General features: G+C 41.3%; 1 protein-coding gene across 13 annotated transcripts in view; it reads left to right on the forward strand.

The window, feature by feature from the left end:
* Positions 1-275: 275 nt before the first annotated feature.
* VTI1A (vesicle transport through interaction with t-SNAREs 1A) overlaps positions 276-26,089 on the forward strand; it is a 385,337-nt gene continuing 359,523 nt past the window's right edge. For all 13 annotated transcript variants that reach the window (XM_012102936.4, XM_004020201.5, XM_060404484.1 and 10 more), the window contains exons 1-3: positions 276-524; positions 11,391-11,449; positions 18,051-18,161. In XM_012102936.4, the coding sequence (XP_011958326.1) occupies positions 431-524; positions 11,391-11,449; positions 18,051-18,161 (264 nt within the window). In that variant the 5' untranslated portion in view covers positions 276-430. The remainder of the gene's footprint in view (positions 525-11,390; positions 11,450-18,050; positions 18,162-26,089) is intronic.

The following is a 26,089-nucleotide window of genomic DNA, read 5'->3' on the forward strand; positions in this document are numbered from 1 at the left end:
GTCTCCGTGACAGCCACTTCCGGGAGGTCCGCCGCATCAACCTTCCGTCGGGAAGCAAGTTCCTCTGGCTTCTAGTTTGGGGAACCGGAACCACTTTCCAAAACGCGGAGGAAGGAAAAAAAAGCTTTTAAATGATTCCTGAGAACACGAGGTTTTTTTAGGCTTTTAGGGACACTGATTTAAGGGGTTTTCCTTAGAGAACTTCTTAATCTTGGAGCCTAAACGGAAACTGAAACACGCACCCAGCCCAACTTCCGGAGGACCAAGATCGCGACGAACAACCAGGAAGCGGTCGGCCTGGGAGCTGTCCCCGGTTCTCTGCTCCGCTCTCTAGGGAACTTTCCGGGTCCTTACACTCTGTTTTTCTTGCCCCGCGTGACCTCAGCTCCGTTCTAGGCTCCGACCCGGGCCGGCCACTCCGGAACCCGCCATGTCGTCCGACTTTGAAGGCTACGAGCAGGACTTCGCGGTGCTCACAGCAGAGATCACCAACAAGATTGCAAGGGTCCCCCGACTCCCACCTGGTAAGGGCGCTTCTTAGGCCGGGCGGGGGTGTCCTGGAAAGTGGGGAGGCTCCGGTGTGGACGATGGAACTCTGCCTCAATGCCTCTTAGGCGCGAGCCTGGAGGATGAAGTAGTGTCGGGGCCTCCGGGAGGAATGGTTGAGTGGGTTGAGGGTAAGGGGAGGATCCAAGCTGGATTGTGGGGTGCAGAGCCTTTGGAATCTGAAGCTTTTTTGGAGTTCTTATCTGGACTTCTCCACCTTTTTACTCGTATAACCATGGGAACGTTTCTCTGAGTCTTCGTTTTGGTTGGCTTTTCTGTTACTTTTGTTTGTGAAATACAGAGATGTGAGAGTATTCAACGAGAATGAATTAACGTACCAAGGTCATGGGTCTACACCATACAGCAACGTTGTTTTGTTAGTAACGATGTTATTACTATAGGCAGAAAAGCAGGGTTGAGAGCCGTGGTGCCTGGATTCAAATCCCAGCCCTGCCACTTAGAAGTTGCATTTAGGCAAGTTTCTTAACTTCCCGCAACTTTTGTTTCTTGGTAAAATGGAAAGAATTGTGCATCTCTCATGTGAAGATTAAATGACTTAACATATGTAAAATCCTTTTTTTTTAAAATGTTAGCTGCTATAATCATTAATATTTTTCATACTACCAAGCTCATTTATTTTTTTCTCATCCTTCTTGAGAAACGATGTGTAAAAATTGGTACAGAATAATTTTTCTCACTTTTAAAATCCCACAGCTGTCATTCAGAAGAATTTTTTTGTTTTAGCACATCTTATTTTAAATGCTGGACTGTCAACTATGTGAAGGTGGGAGCTATCTTTGGTTTCCTTGGCATTTACTTAGAAGGAGCTCAGGAAAATGTTCAAGGAAATGAACAGATACATAAATATGATATCATGTAATTTTCATCTGTAGGATATTGTTTTAGGATTTGTTTTCTCTCAATACAGATTTAATTTGAGTATTTAGTTGCAAATAAGATTGCTATTCAGGAACTTAGCTGTGGTAGGGAAATTGAACCGTATACCTTCACTCTGTGGTGTAAAGTTTATCTGTAAACCGGTGGTCAACTTCATTGTTCCACCTTGTCAGTCAGTCCTTGATGCCAGCAATAATTTCTCCTATACCGAAGCTGTGATTCCTCTTTTCCTTTCCCCACCTCTCCCCAAACTTATGTGTTTATAAATAATTTTATTCCTTTATTTCTTTATTTTTCTCCTCCCCCTCCCACACCTGTTTTCTATTAATAGGGACATTTGCTTGAAGCCAGGATCTCTGAACTTACACCCCATTCATCTCCTGAAGTCCCAGTTAGTTCTGGAGGAGGTGGAGGATGATGTCTTAAAGAGGTGTATGAGTCCAAGTGAGGGAACAAGAGGAAAGAACCAAGGTAGCATCTACCACGGAGCTCTGCTGCCTGGGAGATTGTTGTGGCGAAAGTGGCCAGTGGCCTCATCACTTCATGATACATCACCTCGCCTCTTCTCTTCAGTTCTGCTTTCCTCCACCACCCAAGATCATCTTGATTTTTGTTGTCATTATCGTTGGAGCCTACCTTTGACTTCAGTCCCAGAACCTCAGAATATCAGGATTTGTGGTTTTGTGGGATTTTTTTGCTCTGTTTTAATTGTCAGAATTGTAGCTTAGCAAACATTCTTTTGTTTGGGCTAATAGCTTTGGTATTGAGAAGCTATTCTATAAAGTAACAAAGTCATTCCTGGGTGCAAAATTGTAACAGCCAATTCCAAGAAAACAGATTTGTTACAATTGTTGTTTTTTTTCTTCCCTTTTATTTTAATGTGACCATTCTTACCACATAGAAACCTTTGAATTAAGTAACTTAGAGACCTTGAATTTCTACAGCTACAATGTAATGTAAGGTCCAAAGAAGCAGCTTCATGGGAATTGAAAGGAGACTATAGCTGGCATTGGAAAAATGCTTACTAACTTGAATAATTAAATAAAATAGTAATTCTTAAAAATACTGTGGTTTCCCTCTCAATAATTATTTGTACTTGCTCATTTTATAATCTGTTTCTAGTTGATAAATAGGGAAAGATAAAAAATATTATGTTTGTAGTTATGCATTTCAGATGTATATCTGTGGACAACAGGAATTGATTATGTGCAACCATGCAAAACTAGTATGATTAAAAGTAATTATAATCTCTTCCTGGCATCATTGGTGGTTGACCCAGAAATTACCCAAGTAAAGGTTAAAAATTGGAGCAAAATTTTCAGCCAAAGCAGTTTAGTCCCTGAAATATTAACTTACTGAAATGGGATTAGAATAAATTGGATTGATTGCAACTAACTTCATTCTCTGCTGTGCATGTACAATGTGTTAAAGTGTTACTTCCAAGAGAATAGAAAAGATTAAATATTTTAAAACTTCAAAAAGAAATTTGATTACTCTGTGGACCAAAAGATAGATCAGTCTCTTCTTAAGTAATATTCTTATTGCACTATATTTGAGCTTTGATTTTAATGATTTGTATTCTGGAGTAAAGTCAGGAAAATGGATGAGTGGAAACCATCACTAACACTAATTGTAACGTTCCTCTTTCTCTGACGATGAGTTGTAAGTGGGGGAGATACTTTATAGAGGCTGGAATTCCATGCCAACAAGCAGGCTTCCTGAAGGATCTTAAGCAAAAGGTTCCTTTGCAGTTAGTTGCTTATCTCACCGTGTACAGGGAGAAAAATGGTCTGTTGTGAAGCCTATCATTTGGTAGCTGTAGTCAGAAATACTGAGAAAGGTGTTATGGTAACAGTTCACATGTGGCATCAGATCTGTTTAGAATCCCAGCTCTGCTGCTTATTAGATGTGCAACTTGGGCATGTTGCCTTGCCTGTCTAAGTCTGCCTCCGCCACCTGGAAAATTCAGTGTGTGTGTGTGTGTGTGTGTGTGTGTGTGTGTGTGTGTGTGTTGGAGGCAGGGTGTGTGTATGATAGTTTCACCCTTCAGTTCAGTCACTCAGTCGTGTCCGACTCTTTGCGACCCCATGAATTGCAGCACGCCAGGCCTCCCTGTCCATCACCAACTGCTGGAGTTCACTCAGATTCACGTCCATCGAGTCAGTGATGCCATCCAGCCATCTCATCCCCGGTCGTCCCCTTCTCCTCCTGCCCCCAATCCCTCCCAGCATCAAAGTCTTTCAGTGAGTCAACTCTTCGCATGGACTGGAGTTTCAGTTTTAGCATCATTCCTTCCAAAGAAATCCCAGGACTGATCTCCTTCAGAATGGACTGGTTAGATCTCCTTGCAGTCCAAGGGACTCTTAAGAGTCTTCTCCAACACCACAGTTCAAACGCATCAATTCTTTGGTGCTCAGCTTTCTTCACAGTCCAACTCTCACATCCATACATGACCACAGGAAAAACCATAGCCTTGACTAGACGGACCTTAGTCGGCAAAGTAATGTCTCTGCTTTTGAATATGCTATCTGGGTTGGTCATAACTTTTCTTCCAAGGAGTAAGCGTCATTTAATTTCATGGCTGTAGTCACTATCTGCAGTGATTTTGGAGCCCCCCAAAATAAAGTCTCCCACTGTTTCCATTGTTTCCCCATCTATTTGCCGTGAAGTGATGGGACCAGATGCTATGATCTTCGTTTTCTGAATGTTGAGCTTTAAGCCAACTTTTTCACTCTGCTCTTTCACTTTCATCAAGAGGCTTTTTAGCTCCTCTTCACTTTCTGCCATAAGGGTGGTGTCATCTGCATATCTGAGGTTATTGATATTTCTCCCGGAAATCTTGATTCCAGCTTGTGCTTCTTCCAGCCCAGCGTTTCTCATGATGTACTCTGCATAGAAGTTAAATAAGCAGGGTGACAATATACAGCCTTGATGTACTCCTCTTCCTATTTGGAACCAGTCTGTTGTTCCATGTCCAGTTCTAACTGTTGCTTCCTGGCCTGCATATAGGTTTCTCAAGAGGCAGGTCAGGTGGTCTAGTATTCCCATCTCATTCAGAATTTTCCACAGTTTATTGTGATCCACACAGTCAAAGGGTTTGGCATAGTTTCACCCTTACAGTGTTGTAAAAGTCAGTTGAAATAAAGCGTATGATTTTGTTGTTGTTCAGTTGCTGAGTTGCTACTCTCTGCAACCCATGAAGTGCAGCACACTAGGCTCTTCTGTTCTCCACTATCAACCAGAGTTTGGTCATTGAGTTGGTAATGCTGTCTAACCATCTCATAACTATTAGTAGTTGCCCTTCAGTCTTCCCTGGTAACATGTTGAATCTTCCAACCTGGAGGGCTTGTTCTCCAGTGTCATATCTTTTTGCCTTTTCATACTGTTCAGGGGATTCTTGAGGCAAGAATACTGGAATGGCTTGCCGTTTCCTCCTCCAGTGGACCATGTTTTGTCACAGCTGTTCGCTATGACCCATCCATCTTGTGTGGCTCTGCATGGCATGGCTCATACCTTCACTGAGTTACACAAGCCCCATTGCCACAAAGTAGTTGTGATCCTTGAAGGGGAAAGCATATAATACCTAGCACAATTTTTCCTCCCGTAAGAGAGTGCATGATAAATTAGCAGCTACTGATACTGCAGTGGTGAAGACAGCAGCTGTAGGGTTAGTCAGCACCTAGCTTCTCAGACTCTGTGATATCAGTTGAACTCTTAAAGAAACATTGACCCTCAATTTTGTTTCCTTTCTGTGCTAGAGTGAATGTCTCTTGATGAGCACCTGCATTTGAAGGGAGATGTGTGATGGGCACTTTGGGATACAAACTTGGAATTGGACTCTGAACTCAGGATAACAGGGAGGCAGTCAGAAAGAGAAGTGGAAGTGGTGGGGTTAGATGGGTGTCTTTTCTGGAAGGAAATGCTTCAGTCTAGCTAATTGATTATGCCCCATTCCTGGAGGCTTTTGGACACTGTCTAGACACGGCCATGTGTGGAAGAAGCTGTGACATTCATCCATGATTCTCTCTTGCCTTTGCAAAGTGATTGTAATAAGAGAATTCAGAAAAGTCTGCTTTTATTTATGAATACTGTGGTTTGCTTTACATACATGTGGTTCTGGAGCTGTAATATTGATGTGTAATTGTTGAGCGCTTGCAATGTAGCTGTTGCCCTGTAGTGAAATGACAATGTTTTTAGTATTAATAAATTAAAAAATATTAAAATGAATTTCTCCTGTTTTTTTTTTTTGTTTTTACTTTTTGAAATGTGGCTACTAGAAAATTTAAAATTCTGTTATGTGACTTGCATGCGTTATATTTTTGTTCTATAAAATTAGAGTTGCAGAGATGGTTCCAGACCTAATTCAGGAACTCAGGTGCAGAGTGAGTTGAAGTAGGGTGAATAGGACTTGAGTTAGGCACACTCACATACCCACATTCTAATTCCTTAAATAGTTTAGTTAACCTGAGTAATAGCCTTGGGCTACCCAGGTCCGTCTAGTCAAGGCTATGGTTTTTCCAGTAGTCATGTGTGGATGTGAGAGTTGGACTGTGAAGAAGGCTGAGCACCGAAGAATTGATGCTTTTGAACTGTGGTGTTGGAGAAGACTCTTGAGAGTCCCTTGTACTGCAAGGAGATCTAACCAGTCCATTCTGAAGGAGATCAGTCCTGGGATTTCTTGGGAAGGAATGATGCTAAAGCTGAAGTCCAGTACTTTGGCCACCTCATTAGAAGAGTTGACTCATTGGAAAAGACTCTGATGCTGGGAGGGATTGGGGGCAGGAGAAGAAGGGGACGACAGAGGATGAGATGGCTGGATGGCATCAGCGACTTGATGGACGTGAGTCTGAGGGAACTCCGGGAGTTGGTGTTGGACAGGGAGGCCTGGCGTGCTGTGATTCATGGGGTCACAAAGAGTCGGACACGACTGAGTGACTGAACTGAACTGAACCCAGGTGGCTCAGTGGGTAAAGAATCCACCTGCCTTGCAGGAGATACAGGAGATGCAGGTTCCATCCCTGGTTGGAAGGTCTCCTGGAGGAGCAGATGGTAACGCACTCCAGTATTCTTGCCAGGAGAATCCCATGGACAGAGGACCCTCGTGGGCTACAGTGCATGGGATCACAAAGAGTTGAACATGGCTGAAGCAACTATGCACACATGCATGGCAAGTAATAGCTTCATTGATTTTTTAAGAAAATGTTTAATTTTAAAACAGGTTTAGATTTACAGAGAAATCACAAAAATAATAGAGAATTCCTGTGTAGTCCATGTCCAATTTCCTCTATTGTTAACTTCTTATATTAATATGATACATTTCTTGCAGCAAGTGAACCTGTGTTGCTACTTATTATTAACTGAAGTCCATACTTTATTCAGATTTCCTTCTTCTTCCCCCCCCCTTTTTTTTTTTTAAATCTAGTGTCTTTTTACTATTCTAGGGTCCAGTCCAGAGTACTACAAATCATTTGTAGTAATCATGACTCCTCAGGTTCCTCTTGGTTGTGACAGTTTCACAGCCCTTTCTTTGTTTTTGAAGATGTTACAGTTTAGAGGAATACTGACCAACTTTTTTATAGAATGTTCCTCAGTTGGGATTTGCCAGATGTTTTTCTCATATCAGACTAGGGTTATAAGTTTTTGAGAGGAAGACCACAGAGGTAAACCACCGTTTTCATCATATCATGTCAAGAATTCACACTGTAAGGTAACTTAGCAGTCTTGATATTAACTTTGACCACCTGGCTAAGGTAGTATTTGTCAGGTTTCTCTCCTGTAAAGTTACTCTTTTCCCTCTTTTCCTTATTCTTAGAAGGAAATCATATGCATAGCCCACACTTAAGGAGTAGGGGATCATGCTTCATCCCCTTGAAGGCTGAGGATTTATGTAAATTATTTGGAATTCTTCTATATGATTCTTCTAGAGAGATTTGTCTGTTCTCCTCCACTTGTTAATCCAGTCATTTATATGCACAGACTCATTTATACTTTGTGTTGTATTCCAATACCACTTTATTTTGCTGCTCATATTATTGCAGCTTTGACCATTGGAATTCCTTCCAGCTGGCTTTTGTGTCATTTTGATATATGCCCATCAGTGGGGTTCTTTTTTCTCTCCTTATTAGCATTTCCTTACTTTCTGATATTATAAGATACTCCAGAATCATCCTGTATTTTTCGTATACCAATCCTTGAATCAGCAGCAGAGTCCTCTTTCCTGTTATTGAAAAATGGTGTTAGAAACCAAGATCTGGACATTAGGTGCACACATTGGTACTGAGGTTTTATTACTTCTGGACCCTTTTAGCTGACACAGCAAAGAAAAATGTGTGTATGCTAACTCATGTATACATACATACTGATAAAGTTTTGTGTATGAGGCCATCTATATTTATAATAAGCTAAACATGAGTTATATTAATGTCTCCAACTCCAGTCCTTTATTCACATGAATCATTCTAGAATGGGTTTGTCTTAATTATTTTTTTCATAAAGAGAAAGTTGCCATTCTAATTGGGAGATTTGCCCCAGTCCTCACTGATACAATTTTTCTTTCTCTCGTTTTGTGTGTGTGTGTGTGTGTGTGTGTGTGTGTGTGTGTGTGTGTGAGAGAGAGAGAGAGAGAGAGAGAGAGAGAGAGAGAGAAATTTGAATGGAATCTGTACTTTAGTTAATAATTCTATATTGCATGTCAGTTTCCTATTTGTTTGATGTTTTTTACAACATAACATCTTTTTATATTCTCAGAATTGGATTAGAAGTTTCAAGCATCATTTAAAAACAACTTTTTAAATCACTGAGATAATAAACTTTCTAGACTTTTAGGAGTAATACTAGATGCCAAAATAAATGGAACTATATCAAAGTTTTGGGTGCATTTAAATTAGAAATCTAGCATCCTATTCATACTTGGTCAAACAAGTGGAACCAAAATGTTATAAATATTTTAGCTAGACAAACATTCATAAGGTTTCTAAAATATATATAGATTATGTGTACTATATTTATATGTATGTATACAAAAGCTTTTCTACTGTATTTGATAAAGGCTTGAGAAAGAACAACAAAAAATGAGATGGAGAAGTTGGAAAACATAAACTAAATTAAATGGGAGCACTGAATATGAAATAGAGCAGCCATGTTTAAAAACAACGGGACTGTGTGATGACCTTTTACAATTTTTCTTATTCTCTGTGAGTAACAAATATGGTGCTGAATAATAAGACTCGCGGATTCATTTAGTAAACACACAGTGCACACCTACCATGTACAACTGTCTGTGCTAAATACAGAATTAGGACAAAGATGTGTTGAGAGTCGTCCCTGCCTTCAAGGAGCTGGAAATGAGGCTGAAGGGAATCAGTTACTAATGACCATCAGGGATGCTAGGGCAGAGCACGCAGGTCTAGGAATTCAGAGGAGATAAGATCATGTCCTGGGAGGTCACCTGGAAGGGTAGTGGGATTCAGCAGATGGAAAAGGGGAAAGACTAAATGAGTTGCAGTAAGTGGATACAGTGGGCACCTGCTGCTTCCGAAGGCCCAGAACCCTCTGTTCTATCTTCTGAGAGCATCTTCTCCATTTTCCTTTGAGAAATTCTCTAAACTCAGTGTTGGTGGAACTGACAGGCTGCCATGCCCTGTCCAGGTCAAGAAGAAAATACCTTACTCAAGGGAGGACAGTCAGTGAATTTTTGCCAGAAATTGAAATTTGGACTCTGCTTCTGCAGAGACTGTCAGTAAATTCCTGCTCCCTTGGTTCCCTGAGTCACCAGGGTACTGTCCTCCCTGAGCTTGGGAACACCTTTCCCATTGATTCTTTGTTCTTTTTAATCAGTTGCTATTTCGAGTCTGTTTGCAGCCCAAAGGACTGCAGCATGCCGTGCTCTTCTATCCTCCACTATCTTCAGGAGTTTGCTCAAATGCATGTCCATTGAGTTGGTGATGCTATCTAACCATCTCATCTTCTGCTGCTCCCTTCTCCCTTTGCCTTCAATCTTTCTGAATATCAGGGTCTTTTCTGATGAGTCGGCTGTTTGCATCAGGTGGCCAAAGTATTGGAGCTTCAGCTTTAGCATTAGTCTTTCCAATGACTATTCAGAGTTGGTTTCCTTTAGGATTGACTGGTTTGATCTCCTTGCAGTCCAAGGGACTCTCAAGAGTCTTCTCCAGCACCACAATTCAAAAACATCAGCTCTTTGGTGCTCTGTCTTCTTTGTGGTCCAACTCTCACGTCCATACAGGACTGCTGGAAAAACCATAGCTTTAACTATACGGTCCTTTGTCGACAAAGTGATGTCTCTGCTTTTTAATATGCTAAGTTTGTTATAGCTTTTCTTCTGAAAAGCAAGCATCTTTTAATTACATGACTGCAGCCACCATCTGCAGTGATTTTGGAGCCCAAGAAAAGAAAATATGTCACTGCTTCCACTTTTTCCCCCCTCTATTTGCCATGATGTGATGGGACCCTGTGAGCCACCCTGAATTATTCTAATAAATTCTGGTTTTGGCTTAGGTTAGCCAGAATCAGTTCTGTTGTATTCAGCCAAAGAACCTAAATAGTACCTTGAACAAAGGCTTAGGTCAGGGAATAAAATTGCGCTTGGATAGTAATGGATGGCATGCAGAGCACATACTAGAGAGCTAGTAGTTGGAAATTCAGTTGGAAATGTTGCTTGGGTCTGGGATGTGGAGGGCCTTGACTTCCAGGTTCAAACGATTCAACCAGAGCCACATTTCTGGAAGATCAAATGGGGGAAGAGGGATTAAATGGTGAAAGTAAAACCATTGTGGTTGGTAGCATAGCTTCTTTCATAAATTCTTGTACTCACTGCACTATTTATTCATTTTACTACCATGATTTGAGAACTGATTATACATCAGGCTCAGGGCTAGACTGTAGAACTAGGACATGGCTCCTGTCTTCCCAGAGCCTCCAAGGTAGAAGATAAATCAGCCCTGTGAGTGTGAGAGAGAAATCATGAGGATTAGGTAAGAGATCTAGGAACTTTCTATAACAGCAAGGAGTTAATTCTTCTGTTGGGTTAGATAAAACTTCAAAGAGCTGGTGATTTCAGGGGAGAAATAAATGGGCTGATAGACTTGGAATGAGGGTAAGGATAATTTTTCCAAAACTATCTGCTAGAACATGTCTCTTCTAGAATGGAGAGTTGTGGTTGGGTTATAGCTTGATTGTGGTACAGTTTGAAGAAATCACATGTAGGTATTTAGCATTTCACAAATTAGAAGTAATTCCTCTTGCATCAACTTATTTGAGCTAAAAAGAGTCCAAGTAGATGTATTTAGTTTCCAGTTCAGAGAGTATATACCAAGTCTCAGCTAAAAACTCTTTCTTACCCAATATCCCATAACCATGAGTAGATAATGGTTTGGGGTTTAGAATCAGTAGTTCTGACTTCAAATCTTTCTTCCATTACATTCATCTCTTAAGGAGAGCACAGTTTTTTAAAGGATGGTAAGATCTTGCTCAGTTTTAGTAATTAGTATATGTTACTTTTGGTTTTTTAGTTTGTGGGTTTTTGTTTTGTTATACATGACCTTTTTTTTTTAATATGTAATTTTTAAGTTGTCCTCATGAGTACATTATTCCCAATTTATTAAATTAATGAGTTTGCAGATTCCTCATGCCACCTCTAAATCTGTTGTTGACACAGTCTCTTGTAAAGAGCAAAATAATTTTTGTTTTTTCTTAAAAATGTTACAGCATCTCTTCAGTACTCTACAGGATTATGTATTTCCAGACTGCCTAGAATCAGTGTCTTACAGTATTTCCTAACCCACCAAAGAAGGATATGGCCATTTGCCTGATATGCTAATTCTTTACTCTGGTTAATCAGAATGGAAAAAAAGATATATAAAAATAGAAGTTTTTAAATATTAAGTTTATCTGTAACCTTAGCAATTTCTTGATGTTATTGTTTGTTTCAGATGAGAAGAAGCAGATGGTTGCAAATGTGGAGAAACAGCTCGAAGAAGCGAAAGAACTGGTATGTACAGACTTAGTAACATATTTAAAACACTACCAGAGCCATTTAATCTGATGCCTTCCTCTAAGCCTCATTTATTCATTGTAGAAATGTGAAGCATACCTGCTTAAGTGCTCAATGATTAAGAATTCATCAGTGTCTACATTGGAGAGAATTTAATAGCTTCTTGGGATTTTATTCCTCTTAATAAAGGTGATTCATTAAATGCCCACTCGAATTTTTATCACTTCATAATACTTTTCATAATAGCTATAAATAGCTAACCCTGGTTAAAGGTCTATTAGCTACCAGACATGGGTTAAGCATGTTATTTGCTTTATATTATTTAATTTTCACAAAATCTGTATGAGACAGGAACTGTTTGTCAAAATCTGTTAAGGATTGAGCTTTTCCCTACTTGCCCGCTTGCAAGTGAGCTTGCCACAATCTCAAGGATGCTGATAGAAGACATTAGATTCCTACGTCACAGAAAAAAGGCTCTTATTACTCACAGCAAAAGCTGCTGCCAAAATTTCAGCAGGCTTGTGTCAGTTCCCTGAGTCCTAATTGCCAAGGGGTTGTGCCGGGTTCCAGCCCTGGTGGATCCAGGGTAATTCAAAGGGGAGACGGATAGGCGAGGGAAAAACTTATTTAGATAGAAATATAAAAAGAGATTAGGAAGAAATAGTATAGCAGGAAAATTTAGTGGAGAAAGAAGGCTGAATAATGTGGCTTATGGGGAAGGCCAGTAAAGTTCCAGACAAGGAGCTTGCACCATCTACGTTGGGCCACCAGCGCCCACTTGAATATCAAAGGCTGCCCCACCTTAGGCTTCCTTTCGCGCAGGTCTTAGAAGCCAGGGCAAGTAAGTAGATGTGGTGAGCCGCCCCGCTCCAGATGGGAATTCAGCCTGAAATTAGAGTAAAGAGGAGACACGGGGGAAACCAGTCCAGCGACTGGCCCCGGCCTCTATTGTCTAGAAAGGCCTTTTATACCTTTTTGATTGTACATAGAGATCAATTGGTAATACAAAATTATGCAGTGTTAGCAGCCCAGACTCTTATCAAAACCAGGCTTTTCTCTCTGCATACCTAGTTGTATACCCAAGTCTTAGGTAATTTACATCATCTTCCGGCCAAAAGGGCCAATTAACATTTTACAGCCTTTTTTCTGATAAGGGTTTGTCAACCTGAAGACTTATTTCCGTTGATCTTCCCAAAGTCTGGTGCCACTCTCAGAAAGCACTAAATAAAGTTACATTCTTACATAGCAAAGATACAGCAATTTATAACAAGTAAAAGGAGTACAGTGATTTATAACAAAAGAAAAGTAATTAACTCAAAAGTCTAGTGTTGCTAACATCAAAACTATTATGTATCTTTTTCCATATCCCGTTTACATTGATTAACATCCTCCCAGGTGCCTAAAAGATAAAGAATATGGAGGCCTGGCAGCAGTCATTGAGTCAACAGTGAAAACCCATCACCAATATGATTTTTAACTCTTTAGAAAAGGCTCTGTATCTTTAAGATGCTTTTAAGCTTTGTGCTTCTCGTGGTTGGGGGGCTGTAAGCAATTCACGAGCTGTAAGAGGTCCAGGGGAACCTGTTAGGCAAGCTAGAGAGTTATCAGAGGGGGTTTGAGCTGAAACATCCCTTTCAAATGCAGAAGACTAAAGCCCTGAGTTGACTTTTTCCAGAGAATATTAGAAAAGTGAAAAAGCAGAGTACAAAGGCCGGCAGATTTTTGTTTTTTGGGGGTACATGCCTGGGAAATACCAGGGGGAACCCCTGAAGCCTGATCACGTCCTTGCGTTTTGTCAGGCTTCCTTCCTCATGACCTTGTCACCGGCGAGATTCCTCACGCTGGCCCCCGTCAGGGCTGATGCATGTTTGCCTAGAAAAATGCCTACACGTCAGTGGATTATCTTATAGGAGAGAAACGCGGGGCCTGGGAAGGATACTGCTTTATAGCAGCCTGTAAGCAAGCCTGGTCTTTGCCCCAAGGCACACATTGTTTCTGACCCCCAGATTGCTCCCTGCCTGGGAAAAGAGTGATCAGGGCCTTGCATTCTTGGTGTTGCAGCAAGACATGTAGAAGTGTGAGAGATACACAGAGGAACATCATTACTCCCATTTTGTAGATGGGAAAACTGAGGCTTAGAAAGAGTAATTGTTTGTGGTCCCACACCCAGTTAGTGCTTCTGTAAGGATTTGGACTTAGGTATGCTAAACCCAGAGCTTTAACTTTTTGATACTAATAAATTCTCAAATCAAGGAACAAAAAGTATTGAAATATATTGTGTCCTAATTTGGGGTTTCAAAGACTGGTATTGCAAGTATGATTCGACTTGTTCCTGCATTGTGGTCCTAAATGAGGGTGTTGCTTTTCTTCATACTGGTGGGTACCACTTGGTGTTCCTTCAGTATTGGTATAGTTACTACAGTTTCCCAAAGTGTGTTTCTGTTAACTGGTGTTGCCTGTTCAAACAAGTTTGGAAACTGTAGCTTAAACAGAATTCTCCAATTATAGGTCTTTTTTGGGTTACTATTGCTTTGGCCAAAAAATTGATTCACGTATTTTCATAAGATGTTATAGAAAAACCTGAATGAATGTTTTAGGCCAACCCAATATTTTTCCAAGCTTCTCTGGTGGCTCAGCTGTAAAGAATCCACCTATAATACAATGCAATGTATGAGACGCGGTCCCTGGGTTTGGAAGATCCTCTGGAGAAGGAAATGGCAACCCACTCCAGTATTCTTGCCTGGAGAATCTCATGGACAGAGGAGCCTGGCAGGCTACAGTCCATGGGGTTGCAAAAGAGCTGGACATGACTGAGCAACTAAACATTGACAACAGTGCTATTTTTCCATAGAACTTTCTTAGACTCTTCAGTTGCCTTGAGGCACGATGACTGTCTCCAAAGGACTCGAAGGGGTGGCACTCCAAGCTAATTTGCCTGAGTAGCAGGGCCATGCATGGCAGGCCTGCTGCTCAAGACGGGTGGGGGGTTCTGAGGAGTAGGTGATTATAGCTCCCCATTACACCGCATCAATTCTTCGGTGCTCAGCCTTCTTCACAGTCCAACTCTCACATCCGTACATGACCACAGGAAAAACCATAGCCTTGACTAGCCGGACCTTAGTCGGCCAAGTAATGTCTCTGCTTTTGAATATACTATCTAGGTTGGTCATAACTTTTCTTCCAAGGAGTAAGCATCTTTTAATTTCATGGCTGCAATCACCATCTGCTGTGAAGAAGGCTGAGCGCCGAAGAATTGATGCTTTTGAAGTGTGGTGTTGAAGACTCTTGAGAGTCCCTTGGACTGCAGGGAGATCCAACCAGTCCATTCTGAAGGAGATCAACCCTGGGATTTCTTTGGAAGGAATGATGCTAAAACTGAAACTCCAGTACTTTGGCCACCTCATGAGAAGAGTTGACTCATTGGAAAAGACTCTGATGCTGGGAGGGATTGGGGGCAGGAGGAGAAGGGGACGACCGAGGATGAGATGGCTGGATGGCATCACGGACTCGATGGACGTGAGTCTGAGTGAACTCCGGGAGATGGTGATGAACAGGGAGGCCTGGCGTGCTGTGATTCATGGGGTCGCAAAGAGTCGGACATGACTGAGCGACTGAACTGAACTGATTACACCGCAGACACTTCTTCCATGTCTGTGAGTGCTCAGGCAGCAAGTTGCAGAGCTGCTGCTCCGTCTTGCCCATCTCCAGTTCTTTTCTAGCTGTCAGAATGCCTGTGCATTCCATACCCTGTAACAGTGAAAGTGAAAGTCACTCAGTAGTGTCCGACTGTTTGTGGCCCCACAGACTATACTTTCCCTGGAATTGTCCAAGCCAGGATACTGAAGTGGGTAGCCTTGACCTTCTCCAGGGGATCATCCCAACCCAGGGATCAAACCCAGGTCTCCTGCATTGCAGGCGGATTCTTTACCAGCTGAGCCACCAGGGAAGCTGAAGAATACAGAATCTTCCTGACCCAGGAATCAAACTGAGGTCTCCTGCATTGCAGTTAGATTCTTTACCAACTGAGCTATCTGGGAAGCCCACACTCTGTAAGAGTTACTTCTAATCTCACTGTCTCTGCAGGAGCAGCTTTATTCTAATCCTCAGCCTCTCATGTTTGCTTCTGTTTTGAAAGTTGTTTTTTGTTTGTGTTTTTCCAAATTCTTTTCTCTTTCCTTTCTTTTTTACAATCAACTGTTTTCCTCCTGCTTCTTGGCCTTCATGTACGAAGACTGAACTTTTATATGCCATAGCTGCCAACCAAGACGCTTCTTCCTTCTGGTTGCTATGCTTACCATACATAGTGCATGCTTGGTCACTCAGTCGTGTCCGACTCCTTGCAATCCCTTGGACTGTAGCCCATCAGTCTCCCCTGCCCATGGGATTCTCCAGGCAAGAATACTGGAGTGGGGTGTCATGTCCTTCTCCAGGGGATCTTCCCAATCTTCCTGGGGATCGAACCTAGGTCTCCTGCGTTGCAAGCAGATTCTTTACCACTGAGCCACCAGGGAAGTACAACTGGTCAATTCTTTGGATCGTGGGTTAACTTCTTAGCTTGTTGTTAAGTTCTCAGTAGCAGGGTTTTTGTTTGTCTTTGCCATCAAAATCTGTGTTTCGGTTCATTGGTTTGCCCTCTTTTGGAGACATTGATTTACATGATGATATGAGAAAGCTTCTTTCCTAATAACCAAAGTTTCACTGTACCAAGAACTGTAAAACATGGTTATACCCCTGTGGAGCTTATGGTCATCTCCAGTTGTTACTAATATGAAGAGTTTTGTCTTAGATATGTGTTTCTGTTTGTTTAAAATGTCTATGCAGCTGACAATTCTGATGGCATCCTTATTAAGGACGCACATCATTATATACTGTGTTTTTGATGAGGACCCTAAGAAAAGAACTTCATTATGATTTTATTTGTTAGGATTAGTTGTATTTCTGTTGAACAATTGGTATTAATCTCTTGGACACTGCATGTCTTATAATCACCATGTATTCCGCTTGACATTGGCCATGTGAGTGTTGTGATAATATAAAACTAGTAGTATTACTCTTGTTTCTGGTTTCAAGTGTTTGTCGTGTGTTTCCTTTTTCTTTGTCTTACCAACTTTTAGTTAGTATGTCCTTATAAAATGCCTGAAACAAAACTGTAGTTAACACTCAGATTTTCTCTTACATGTGCTTTTGCAGTTATCTGTCTGGATGCTCCTGCTCGACCTTTCTAAAACTCAGTTCTTAATGATGATTTCAGAGAAGTGCTCTAAATAATTGCATTGCTGAGTAACTGATTTATTGGTGCTTCATAGTTATGCTGAGACATGGCAATAATTTAAATGGTCACTGCTTAAATCAAGGCTAATGAAAACTTTTTTTCTTTATAAACATTAAAGATTGTGAATTGAAACATTTTTTAAAATTTTGTTTATCTGAGTTTTACTATTTTCGCTCAGACTCTTAACACCAGACAAGTAAGAGTTGTATTAGTGCCAAGTGTGTAGTGTTTATGGAAATAATTTATTAGGGCTATTTGCTTTAAGAGGCAAAATATCTAACAACATTTTGGATGTGAGTTTATTATACATCACCTGAGGCAATTTGTAGTTGGTGGTTTTTATTTTTTAATGCCAAGTGTAAATAAGCTATCTTTGATACCTTACATCATGCTTGCTGTCTTTCTATTTCATCATCAGTAATCACCACTCCTATTATTCACATTAGTTGAGTAATTACCAAGTAAAAGATACTGTTCTAAGCACATTATAGGAATTACCCTGTTTAATCTTTACAGTTGTCTTACAAAAGACATACTATTTTTTAGAAATGAGACATGTGAGACCCAGAGAAGTTAAGAAGCCTGTCCAAGCTTGCATGACTAGTGAGCAGTGGAGCCTACGATGTGAATGCAGGTGTCTGACTTGAAAGCCTGTTTTCTTAATCATCATACTGTTTCAGTAGCACCTCCCATGAAATGCTCATGTGTTGTATCCAGGTTGTTATAAAGTGCCCTGCTGTGATTTCACCGAGCCTTGTGTAATTTAATACGTTACTATATCCATTTAGCTCCATATCCGCCCGGTTATAAAGTATGAGGTTGGAGGTCACAATCACATATTGGTTGTATCCTAATCAGAAAAGACTTTCCAGGAGAATTTTCACCAAATAACTGAGACTGGGCTGATATTTCATAGAGTAACTGTAGAAATCATGGTTTGATGTATCTTCTCATAGTCCTAGTGGTTTGAAGTCAGAAGACCAGACCAGTTTGGGTTGGATGATAGGATGCTCCACAGATAGTAAAATCATTATCACGGAGGGTGTTTGGCTTAATGCACATGGTTTTAAAAATTCTTGACAGAGTAAACACCTTGGCACTCCGTGTGTCACTTGGCAAGCCCTCAGTAACTGTTTATTGACCTTAACAAAAATGGAGCACAAAAGCGGTCCCAGTGTTCACTTGACCACAGGCAGTTTGCTCCCCGGGCTTGATTCCTCAAGTTGTAAAATGAGGACTTGGAATTAAATCCTTTCAGCTCTCAACATCAAGTCATGTGAAGAGTAAGCAGATGGTTTAAACCATGGTTTTCTCTCACCCTTCCAGCTGGAACAGATGGATTTGGAAGTCCGAGAGATACCTCCCCAAAGTCGAGGAATGTACAGCAACAGGATGAGAAGCTACAAGCAAGAAATGGGAAAACTCGAGACAGATTTCGTGAGTCAAATTCGATCCTTTATTATTCTTGCCAGTCTTTACAGTGATTGTCACATCTTTTTTTTTTTTTTTTTTTTGCTTCCCCCACACACCTTCATCAGCATTAAGTGTGTCGTCTTTAGGAGCTTGTGCCAAAGACATGCCACAGCTGCCATTGTTTTGCTTGTAGGGCTGGCTGGTGATGGACTTGAAGGTATGTTGGATTCCTGACTCACAAAATAGAGTCAAGTCATATGGTTTTTGAGTTTGGGTGGTATTTATTGATATTTAGCATTTATCAGAATTTTGAAATCTAATTTGGGGCCTTTCAGAGTTTGCAGGTTTTAAGCTGCATTGTTCATGGATGAACTTCAGGGACTTGTGAATATCCTGAAATTATATCAGTATATTTGGATGTGTGTTTCTATATGTATGTTTTTCTGAGATAGGCTTCATAGCCTTTATTACCAGAGTTTTGAAAGGATATATTACACTTCTCCCCTCCAGGAGCTCAATTAATAATTTATATAAGGGGTCCTTTGTATTGAGTGTCTTATGAGAATATTTAGCTTTCTCTTCCTATATATCTGACTTTCAACTCCACCCACCATTAGCAAATTTAAGAATATAAATTTAAAGATATTGGCATTAAAATTGTTAGTAATTAGAAGGTAATAGGAGCAGAAAGATACAGATGAGCAATTCCACTTCTGGGTATATACTCCAGAAAATTGAAAGCAGGATCTTGAAGAGATAGGTGTTATTGTGGCAATACCCAAAGATGGAAGCAACCTAGATAGAAAGAAAGAAATGAAGTCACTCAGTCATGTCCAATGTCCGACTCTTTGTGACTCCATGGACTGTAGCCTACCAGGCTCCTCTGTCCGTGGGATTCTCCAGGCAAGAATACTGGAGTGGGTTGCCATTTCCTTCTCCAGGGGATCTACCTGACCCAGGGATCGAACCCCAGTCTCCCGCATTGCAGGCAGACGCTTTAGGCTCTGAGCCACCAGGGAAGCCCTGTAGTGTGCATTCACAGGTGAGTGGATGAACACAGCGTGGTGCGTGCATACAGTGGACTATTAAGGCAGCTTAAACATGCAGGACATTCTGACATACGGCAAGGATGAACACTGAGAACATCGTGCTAAGCGAAATAAGCCAGTCACAAAGGACAAATAGATGAGCCACTTAGAGCCACGTGGAGCCACGTTTCCGCTTAGATGAGCCACTTAAAGTAGGAAGTAGATTGATGGTTACCAAGCGCTGAGGGGAGGGGAACTGGGCAGCTACTGTTTCATGGCTGTAGAATTTCAGTTTTGTGGCATGAAAAGCTGTAGAAATTGGTTGCTCAGCCATGTGAATATATTTCACCACCTTGAACTATACACTTAACATTGGTGAAGATGGTAAATTTTATATTATATGTATTTTAACACAATTAAAAATCAAAATTAAAAAAAGTGTAGATGAAGAAAGATCTGAGCTTACCATTTTGTGAGTGACAGGAGTCAGGTGTGGGCATGTAAACTGACTGTATTTCTGACCCTGGGGGTCCAGATTTATAAAGAAAGTTGAGAATTTATAAGGACCCTTCTGCCTCTGTTTCCTCCATAGCTGTTTCAATTTTGGAAGCCACATCTCCTAGACCACAGTGTACCTACCCTCCCACTACAAGACCAGTGGTACTGAGTCTCATAAGAATTTTACCTGGAGTCTGGAAGTAGGGTGACTTGCAGTTTTGCATATTTGTTTTACATTATCATGGGTAGTTGCCTGAGAAGCTGAGTCGGGGTATGTCAATGACTCTGATGCAATCACTTTTTAAGTTGCATGCCTATTAATTAAAAAGAAAAATCAGAATCCACAATAGGCCTAAATTCAGGAAAGAAATGTAACTGCCTCGCTTCTGTACTTTGTACTAGATAAAACTTTCCCTGCTTGTAAAAGATAGGTTCCCTTAGCAAGACTGTGAGAGATGATGAGAAAATTGGACTGATTTAAGAATCTGACAACTTAAAATTGTACTTAGTACTAATTAAAGTTAATGTTTTAATATAAGTGATTAAAGTGAAATAAGTATGTGTAAGGATTATTTTAGTTTGTTTACCTCATCTTTATGAAGGGCTTTTCCAAAGATTTTCTTCTCTTGGTTTGTAAAACAACTAAGCATATTAGTCTGCTAGTATTGCCATACAGTGTACCCCAAACTGGGTGCCTTAAACAACGAAAATGTATCTTCTTGAGGTTCTGGAGTCTAGAAGTCCAAAATCAAGGTGTCGTAAGGGTTTGTTTCTTATGAGACCTCTCTCTGTAGCTTGTGGATGGCCTCTTCTCCATGTGTCTTCACAGTCCATATGTGTTTATGTTCTAATTTCTTCTTCTCATACAGAAACCAGTTGTATTAGATTAAGGCTCGCCCCAATGGCCTCATTTTATTTCATTTAACTCTTTACAGACCCCCATCTCCACGTACAGTCACATTCTGAAGTGTTAAGGGTTAGACCTCAACACATGAAACGGGGGGACACGATTCAACCCATAACAGTAAATTTGGAGAAGGAAATGGCAGCCCACTTCAGTATTCTCACCTGGAAAATCCCATGAATGGAGGAGCCTCGCGGGCTACAGCCCATGGGGTCGCAAAGAGTCCCATGCGACTGAGCAACTTCACTGCGATGCAACACTAAATTTAGTTTAATCTTTTCTTCTTAATTTTTTTTTCAAAAGTTAAGTTGCTTTTATGGCTTCTAAGTCAGCTAACTCAGTGTTAAGAATTTCTTTCCTAACGACTGTAATCTTGAGTAAAGTCCTTCAGATATTTGGATATCACATAGGTAAACGTTTCTCAGGGGTATTTTCTGTTATAAAGGAAAATGGAATGAGCAGCTATAAACTAAACACTTATTCTCTGGGCGATCATTACGATTCTTGTGTTTATTTGTATATTTGCCGCACAGTTCCCTTCTACTGCGTCAGGAGACATCCTTCACCACCACCACCGCCATCACCGCCTTGTATGTGATTCGGTTTATAAAGTGCTTCACCACGCATTATTCATTTCATTGTATGAAGAGCAGACAGAACAGCTGTGGATTACCATCCCCAGTTTACACACGATAGAACAAAGAGGTTCGACTTGACTGTGGATTTCCTTCCACAAGTCTCTTTTCCGTCCCTTCACTCTTGGCGGTGCTGGGTCTTGTGGGTGCACACGGGCTTTCTAGCTGCGGCGCGCAAGGGCCCCTCTAGTTGTGGCGCGTGGGCGGCTCGCTGCAGTGGCTTCTCGTTGCGGAGCACAGCCTCTGGATGCGCAGGCTCCGTGGCTGCGGTTTGCAGGCTCTAGAGCATAAGCTCGGTAATTGTGGCACACGGGCTTCGTTGCCCCGCTGCATGCGGTGGAATGTTCTTAGACCAGGGATCGAACCCACTTCCCCTGCATTGGCAGGTAGATTCTTAACCCACTGGGCCACCAGGGAAGCGCTCAAGAGATCTTTCTCGAGCTCTGTAGTAATCAGGCAGTGTCCTGGGTGCTGGGGAAAAAGCCATGATTAAGAGATCAAGTTCTTGCTCTTATGGAATTTATATTGTAGTGGGGATGATGAGAAGCAAGTAAATGCATGTATCTTAGTTTCAGATAGTGTTAAATTCAATAAATCAGGTGAGTTGATAGTGACTGGCAGGGCTGTTGTGACTGTCTTTGCTTGGGTGTTCTCTGCTTGAGTCGGGGAGAGAGAGAGGCGCATGTGGTTATAGAGGGAGACAGGGGAATGATCAGTAAGGGCATTGGAGGAGGAGTCAAGACCTTGGCTTTTCCTCTGGCTCGACTGGAAGTGATTCTAGGGCTTTGAGAAGTAAGAGGTCCTTTGCCTCCTGTTTTACAGTTTTGTCCACTTTACCATATTTTGTCACATGAGGTGTTTGAATAGAATGTAGAAAATATTTACATAATTCCCTTTTGACTCTTATTTTCTTCTTACATTTAATTCTTTCATTTTTTAATGGAATGAAAAATATCTTCTTAAAGATGTTGGATTGCTTTGTTATACTGATATGTCTAGAAGTATTGAACCCCAAGAAAAAGTAGTAGAGATGGTCCTTCCTCTTTTATTTGCAATGTTTATTGCAAATGAAGACGTTCTGTCATGGCCCTTGTGATATCAAGACCTTGGGGGAACATCTGTGCCAGTGGGGAACGGCAGAGGACAACTCAACACTTTCTTCTTCCACCCCATTGCCTGCTTATTTTCTTTTTTCTGGCCCTTCTTCCACTGCCCATCCTTCAGCTGCCTGGACTCTTCAGGCTTCTTTTCCACTTACCCCACTGTCTCAATACTATGTTATCACTCCTGTGAGTTCAATGACCACAGCTATATTCTCTTGCATTTCTCACTGAGACCTCCTTACTATTTACTGGGCACTTCTAATCCAGGGTCCTTTAAACCTTAAATTTGACAGTGCTAGTCATTTCAGCATGAGCTTTAATTTTTCCCTCTTTATCTTCTTGCACATCCAGTTGGTCACTGAGAGTTAACAATCCTCCCACTTAAATATTTCCTGCTCTCATCACCACCACTGGAAGCCTTCATGTTTCTCAATCTGGATGGTTGTAGTAGCCTTTTCTTCTTCTATTCTTCTCCCAACCTAAACCGTCCTTCTCTCCACTCTGGAATGATCTTTCTAACACCTTGATCTGAATATGTTACCCTGTTCCACAAAATTCTACAGAGTTCTCATTCCATGCTGAATCAAATTCAGGTCACCTTCTAGGCTTTCTGTTCTGTTCCATTGTTTCTTAGCATGTCTAGTAATTTTATTAGTATGTACTTGATATTGTGGATCTTTGTTAAAAAAGCCTGCAATTTGTTGTTTTCCTGTGGGGTAGTGCCTCTCAATTTTTTTTGTTGTTGTTGTTCTCACCCCACTAAGGAACTTTTTAAGACTTTTTCCTAATTGCTCCTCTCTCCCCAAGGAAATTTTAATACCATGAATATACTGTGTATCTGAATATCTGTTCATGTAATGTGGTCCTTTGTAAGGCCATAAATTTTTGTAATGTTTAAAATTCTTCATCTTCCCAAGTGGGCTTCCTTAGTAGTTCAGTGGTAAAGAATCCGCTTGCCAATACTGGAGAAGTGGGTTTGATTTCAGGGTCAGTAAGATCCCCTGGAGAAGGCAATGGCAACCCACTCCGGTATTCTTGCCTGAAAAATTCCATGGACAGAGGACCCTGGAGGGGCTACAGTCCATGGGGTCACAAAAGAGTCAGAAGAGACTTATGGACTAAACCATATCTTCCCAAGTACCAGTTTTAGCCTCTGGGCATAATATCACCCCTGTTGACTGTGCGTGTTGTAGAGAATGTTGTCCTTTATTTGGGCAGGCAGATGATTTGCTGATATACCCTTTCAAGGCTTATCGTGAACTTTGTTAGGACGTGTCTAGAGTAGCCTGACTTTGGGGGTATGCCTTTCTTGCATTCCGTTTGAACGACTGGCGTGTTCAGTGCATGTTCCACGCTCTGTTGTTTAGAATTCTGTCCATGCTTTGCGTGACCTCCAGAATGTCCATTCTACCCGTGTTTCCCTGATACATGTCCTCCTTAAGTCCTCTTGCCTCTACTTATGCAAGTTCATTTTCAGCCAAAGACTTAACAGGACACCTTTATAGATATCCGGAGCGCCTTCTCTCCAACACTCTGCTGAGTTTCACCCATCTCAGCAGTCCCCGCCTCCAGCGCGTGCCGCCTAAGCTCAGAGACACGGCGTGCTCCGCTTGGGCTCCATCCGCCATGCTGTGGGGCTTTTCAGGTGGCTCAGTGGTAAAGAGCCCGCCTGCCAACACGGGAGCTGCAGGAGGCGCAGGTTCGGTCCCTGAGTCGGGAAGACCCCCTGGAGTAGGAAATGCCAACTCACTCATGTATTCTTGTCTGGGGAATCCCGTGGACAGAGGGGTCTGGTGGGCTACAGTCCACGGGGTCACAAAGAGTCTAATACAACTTAGTGACTGAGCACACACACATATATATTTGCTGCTGCTGCTGCGAAGTCGCTTCAGTTGTGTCCGTCTCTGTGCGACCCTGTAGATGGCAGCCCACCAGGCTCCCCCCATCCCTGGGACTCTCCAGGCAAGAACACTGGAGTGGGTTGCCATTTCCTTCTCCAATGCATGAAAGTGAAAAGTGAAAGGGAAGTCGCTCAGCTGTGTCCAACTCTTAGCGACCCCATGGACTGCAGCCTACCAGGCTCCTCTGTCCATGGGATTTTCCAGGCAAGAGTACTGGAATGGGGTGCCATCTCCTTCTCCGAATATATTTGAAAATGACTTAAAAAATTAGAATTCATGTACTTAAGCCATCTTATAATTTCTCCCTTCATTATTGGTGTGAGTTTAGCTAGGGCACGGTCATATCCAGGAAAATGAACCAGCTCAAAGGAGGAAAAATAGAGTTGAGGATTTTTTCCAAGTTTAAGATTATTGTTTGCTTCTTCAGAAAATAAAATCAAGTGAACAACAACAACAAAATCCCTAAGCTTGTACAAACAACAATAAAAAAACTAACATTGTGTAAAATATTTGACCAAGTCTCAGTAAATAGAAAGAAAAAGGAGCAAGTAAGAGGTACCAGGATGAGAACGCGGAGTGTCCAGTGATGATGAATGCCTTTTCACATCTGATGATGTACTATGATGCTGGCGCCATCTTGTGGTGGCTATGTATAGTTGCATATTTCTTTTTTCTTGTAACAAAGCTGAAGTTTCTTTAAGACGTTACACAGAGACTACAGGATTTGGGGTGAAGGATTAGATTGTAAAAGAATGTTAGAAGTAGAGCCTTTCAGCCCCAGCATCAAGTTCACTTCTGTCCCAGGTCAGTGGCGCCCGAGTGCCGTCCTTTTCCTGTTTGGCAGGCTATGTGATGTGATTGTTAGCCCAGCTCCAGGCGCAGTGCTGTCTACATCAGAGAATGGCACTTCTATTGACAGTCTCAGCAGTGAGGCTGAATGGTCCTGGAAACCCAGCTACCTGCAGACTATCGGAGTTGGTCCCTTAGGTCAGGGTTCAAAGGATGTTGTGGAACAGCTTGAAGCTTTTACTGCTACTACCTGTACTCACTCTTTTAACAGGTGACTGGACAACTTGAGTATCTGAGTTTATGAGTGAAGCCAGTAGCCGTATTCTTTTTTTTTTTTTTTTCAGTCTAAGATAGACTAAAGAAGTATAAACGACAGAGATGAACTTTTAAAAAATTCTGACTTTAGTTGAAAGGTCAAAAACTTGACGCTTCTGTTTCTGTTCTTATGACTTCCTGAGATATTTTGGGTTTTTTCTGTGGAAGCTGTAGAAGCCATGAAAGAATGTTTTAGAAATTCAGATCCTATCAGTGGTAATATGTTGTAATTTGGATATCAGCTATCCTTCTTGCAGGAATATAAGTGCATTCTGGATAGACATAACAAAGCCAAACTGCACAGAACGATCTCAAGAAAATTTCCTCCAGTATGTGTACTTAATAAATAGGATTTCCATTTTAAAATTACATTTTTATTAGATTCTCTATAAAAATAATATCTGTTTATTATGGAGCATTCTGGAAATAATTGAGAATGGAAAGAAGCAAAAAAAAATCTTAGCCCTATTGCCTCAAAAGATTCATATTTTGCATTTTTATTTGTTTCCTTCTTATCTTCCCCTCTCCTTTGATAATTCATTGCTTTATTTTACATAGTGATGATCCTAATATTTAATTCATATTTTTTAAAAACACAAGATGCTGACAGTGATAATTTCTGTTTCTATAAATTCTTAATCATTTTAATGGGTGCATAGTATTTCAGAGTTTCCCTGGTGGCTCAGACAACAAAGAATCTGCCTGCAATGCAAGAGTTCAGTTCAGTTCAGTCGCTCAGTCGTGTCTGACTCTTTGTGATCCCATGAATCGCAGCACAC

This window comes from Ovis aries, chromosome 22 (genome assembly GCF_016772045.2).
Source record: "Ovis aries strain OAR_USU_Benz2616 breed Rambouillet chromosome 22, ARS-UI_Ramb_v3.0, whole genome shotgun sequence".
In the NCBI taxonomy this organism is placed as follows: domain Eukaryota; kingdom Metazoa; phylum Chordata; class Mammalia; order Artiodactyla; family Bovidae; genus Ovis; species Ovis aries.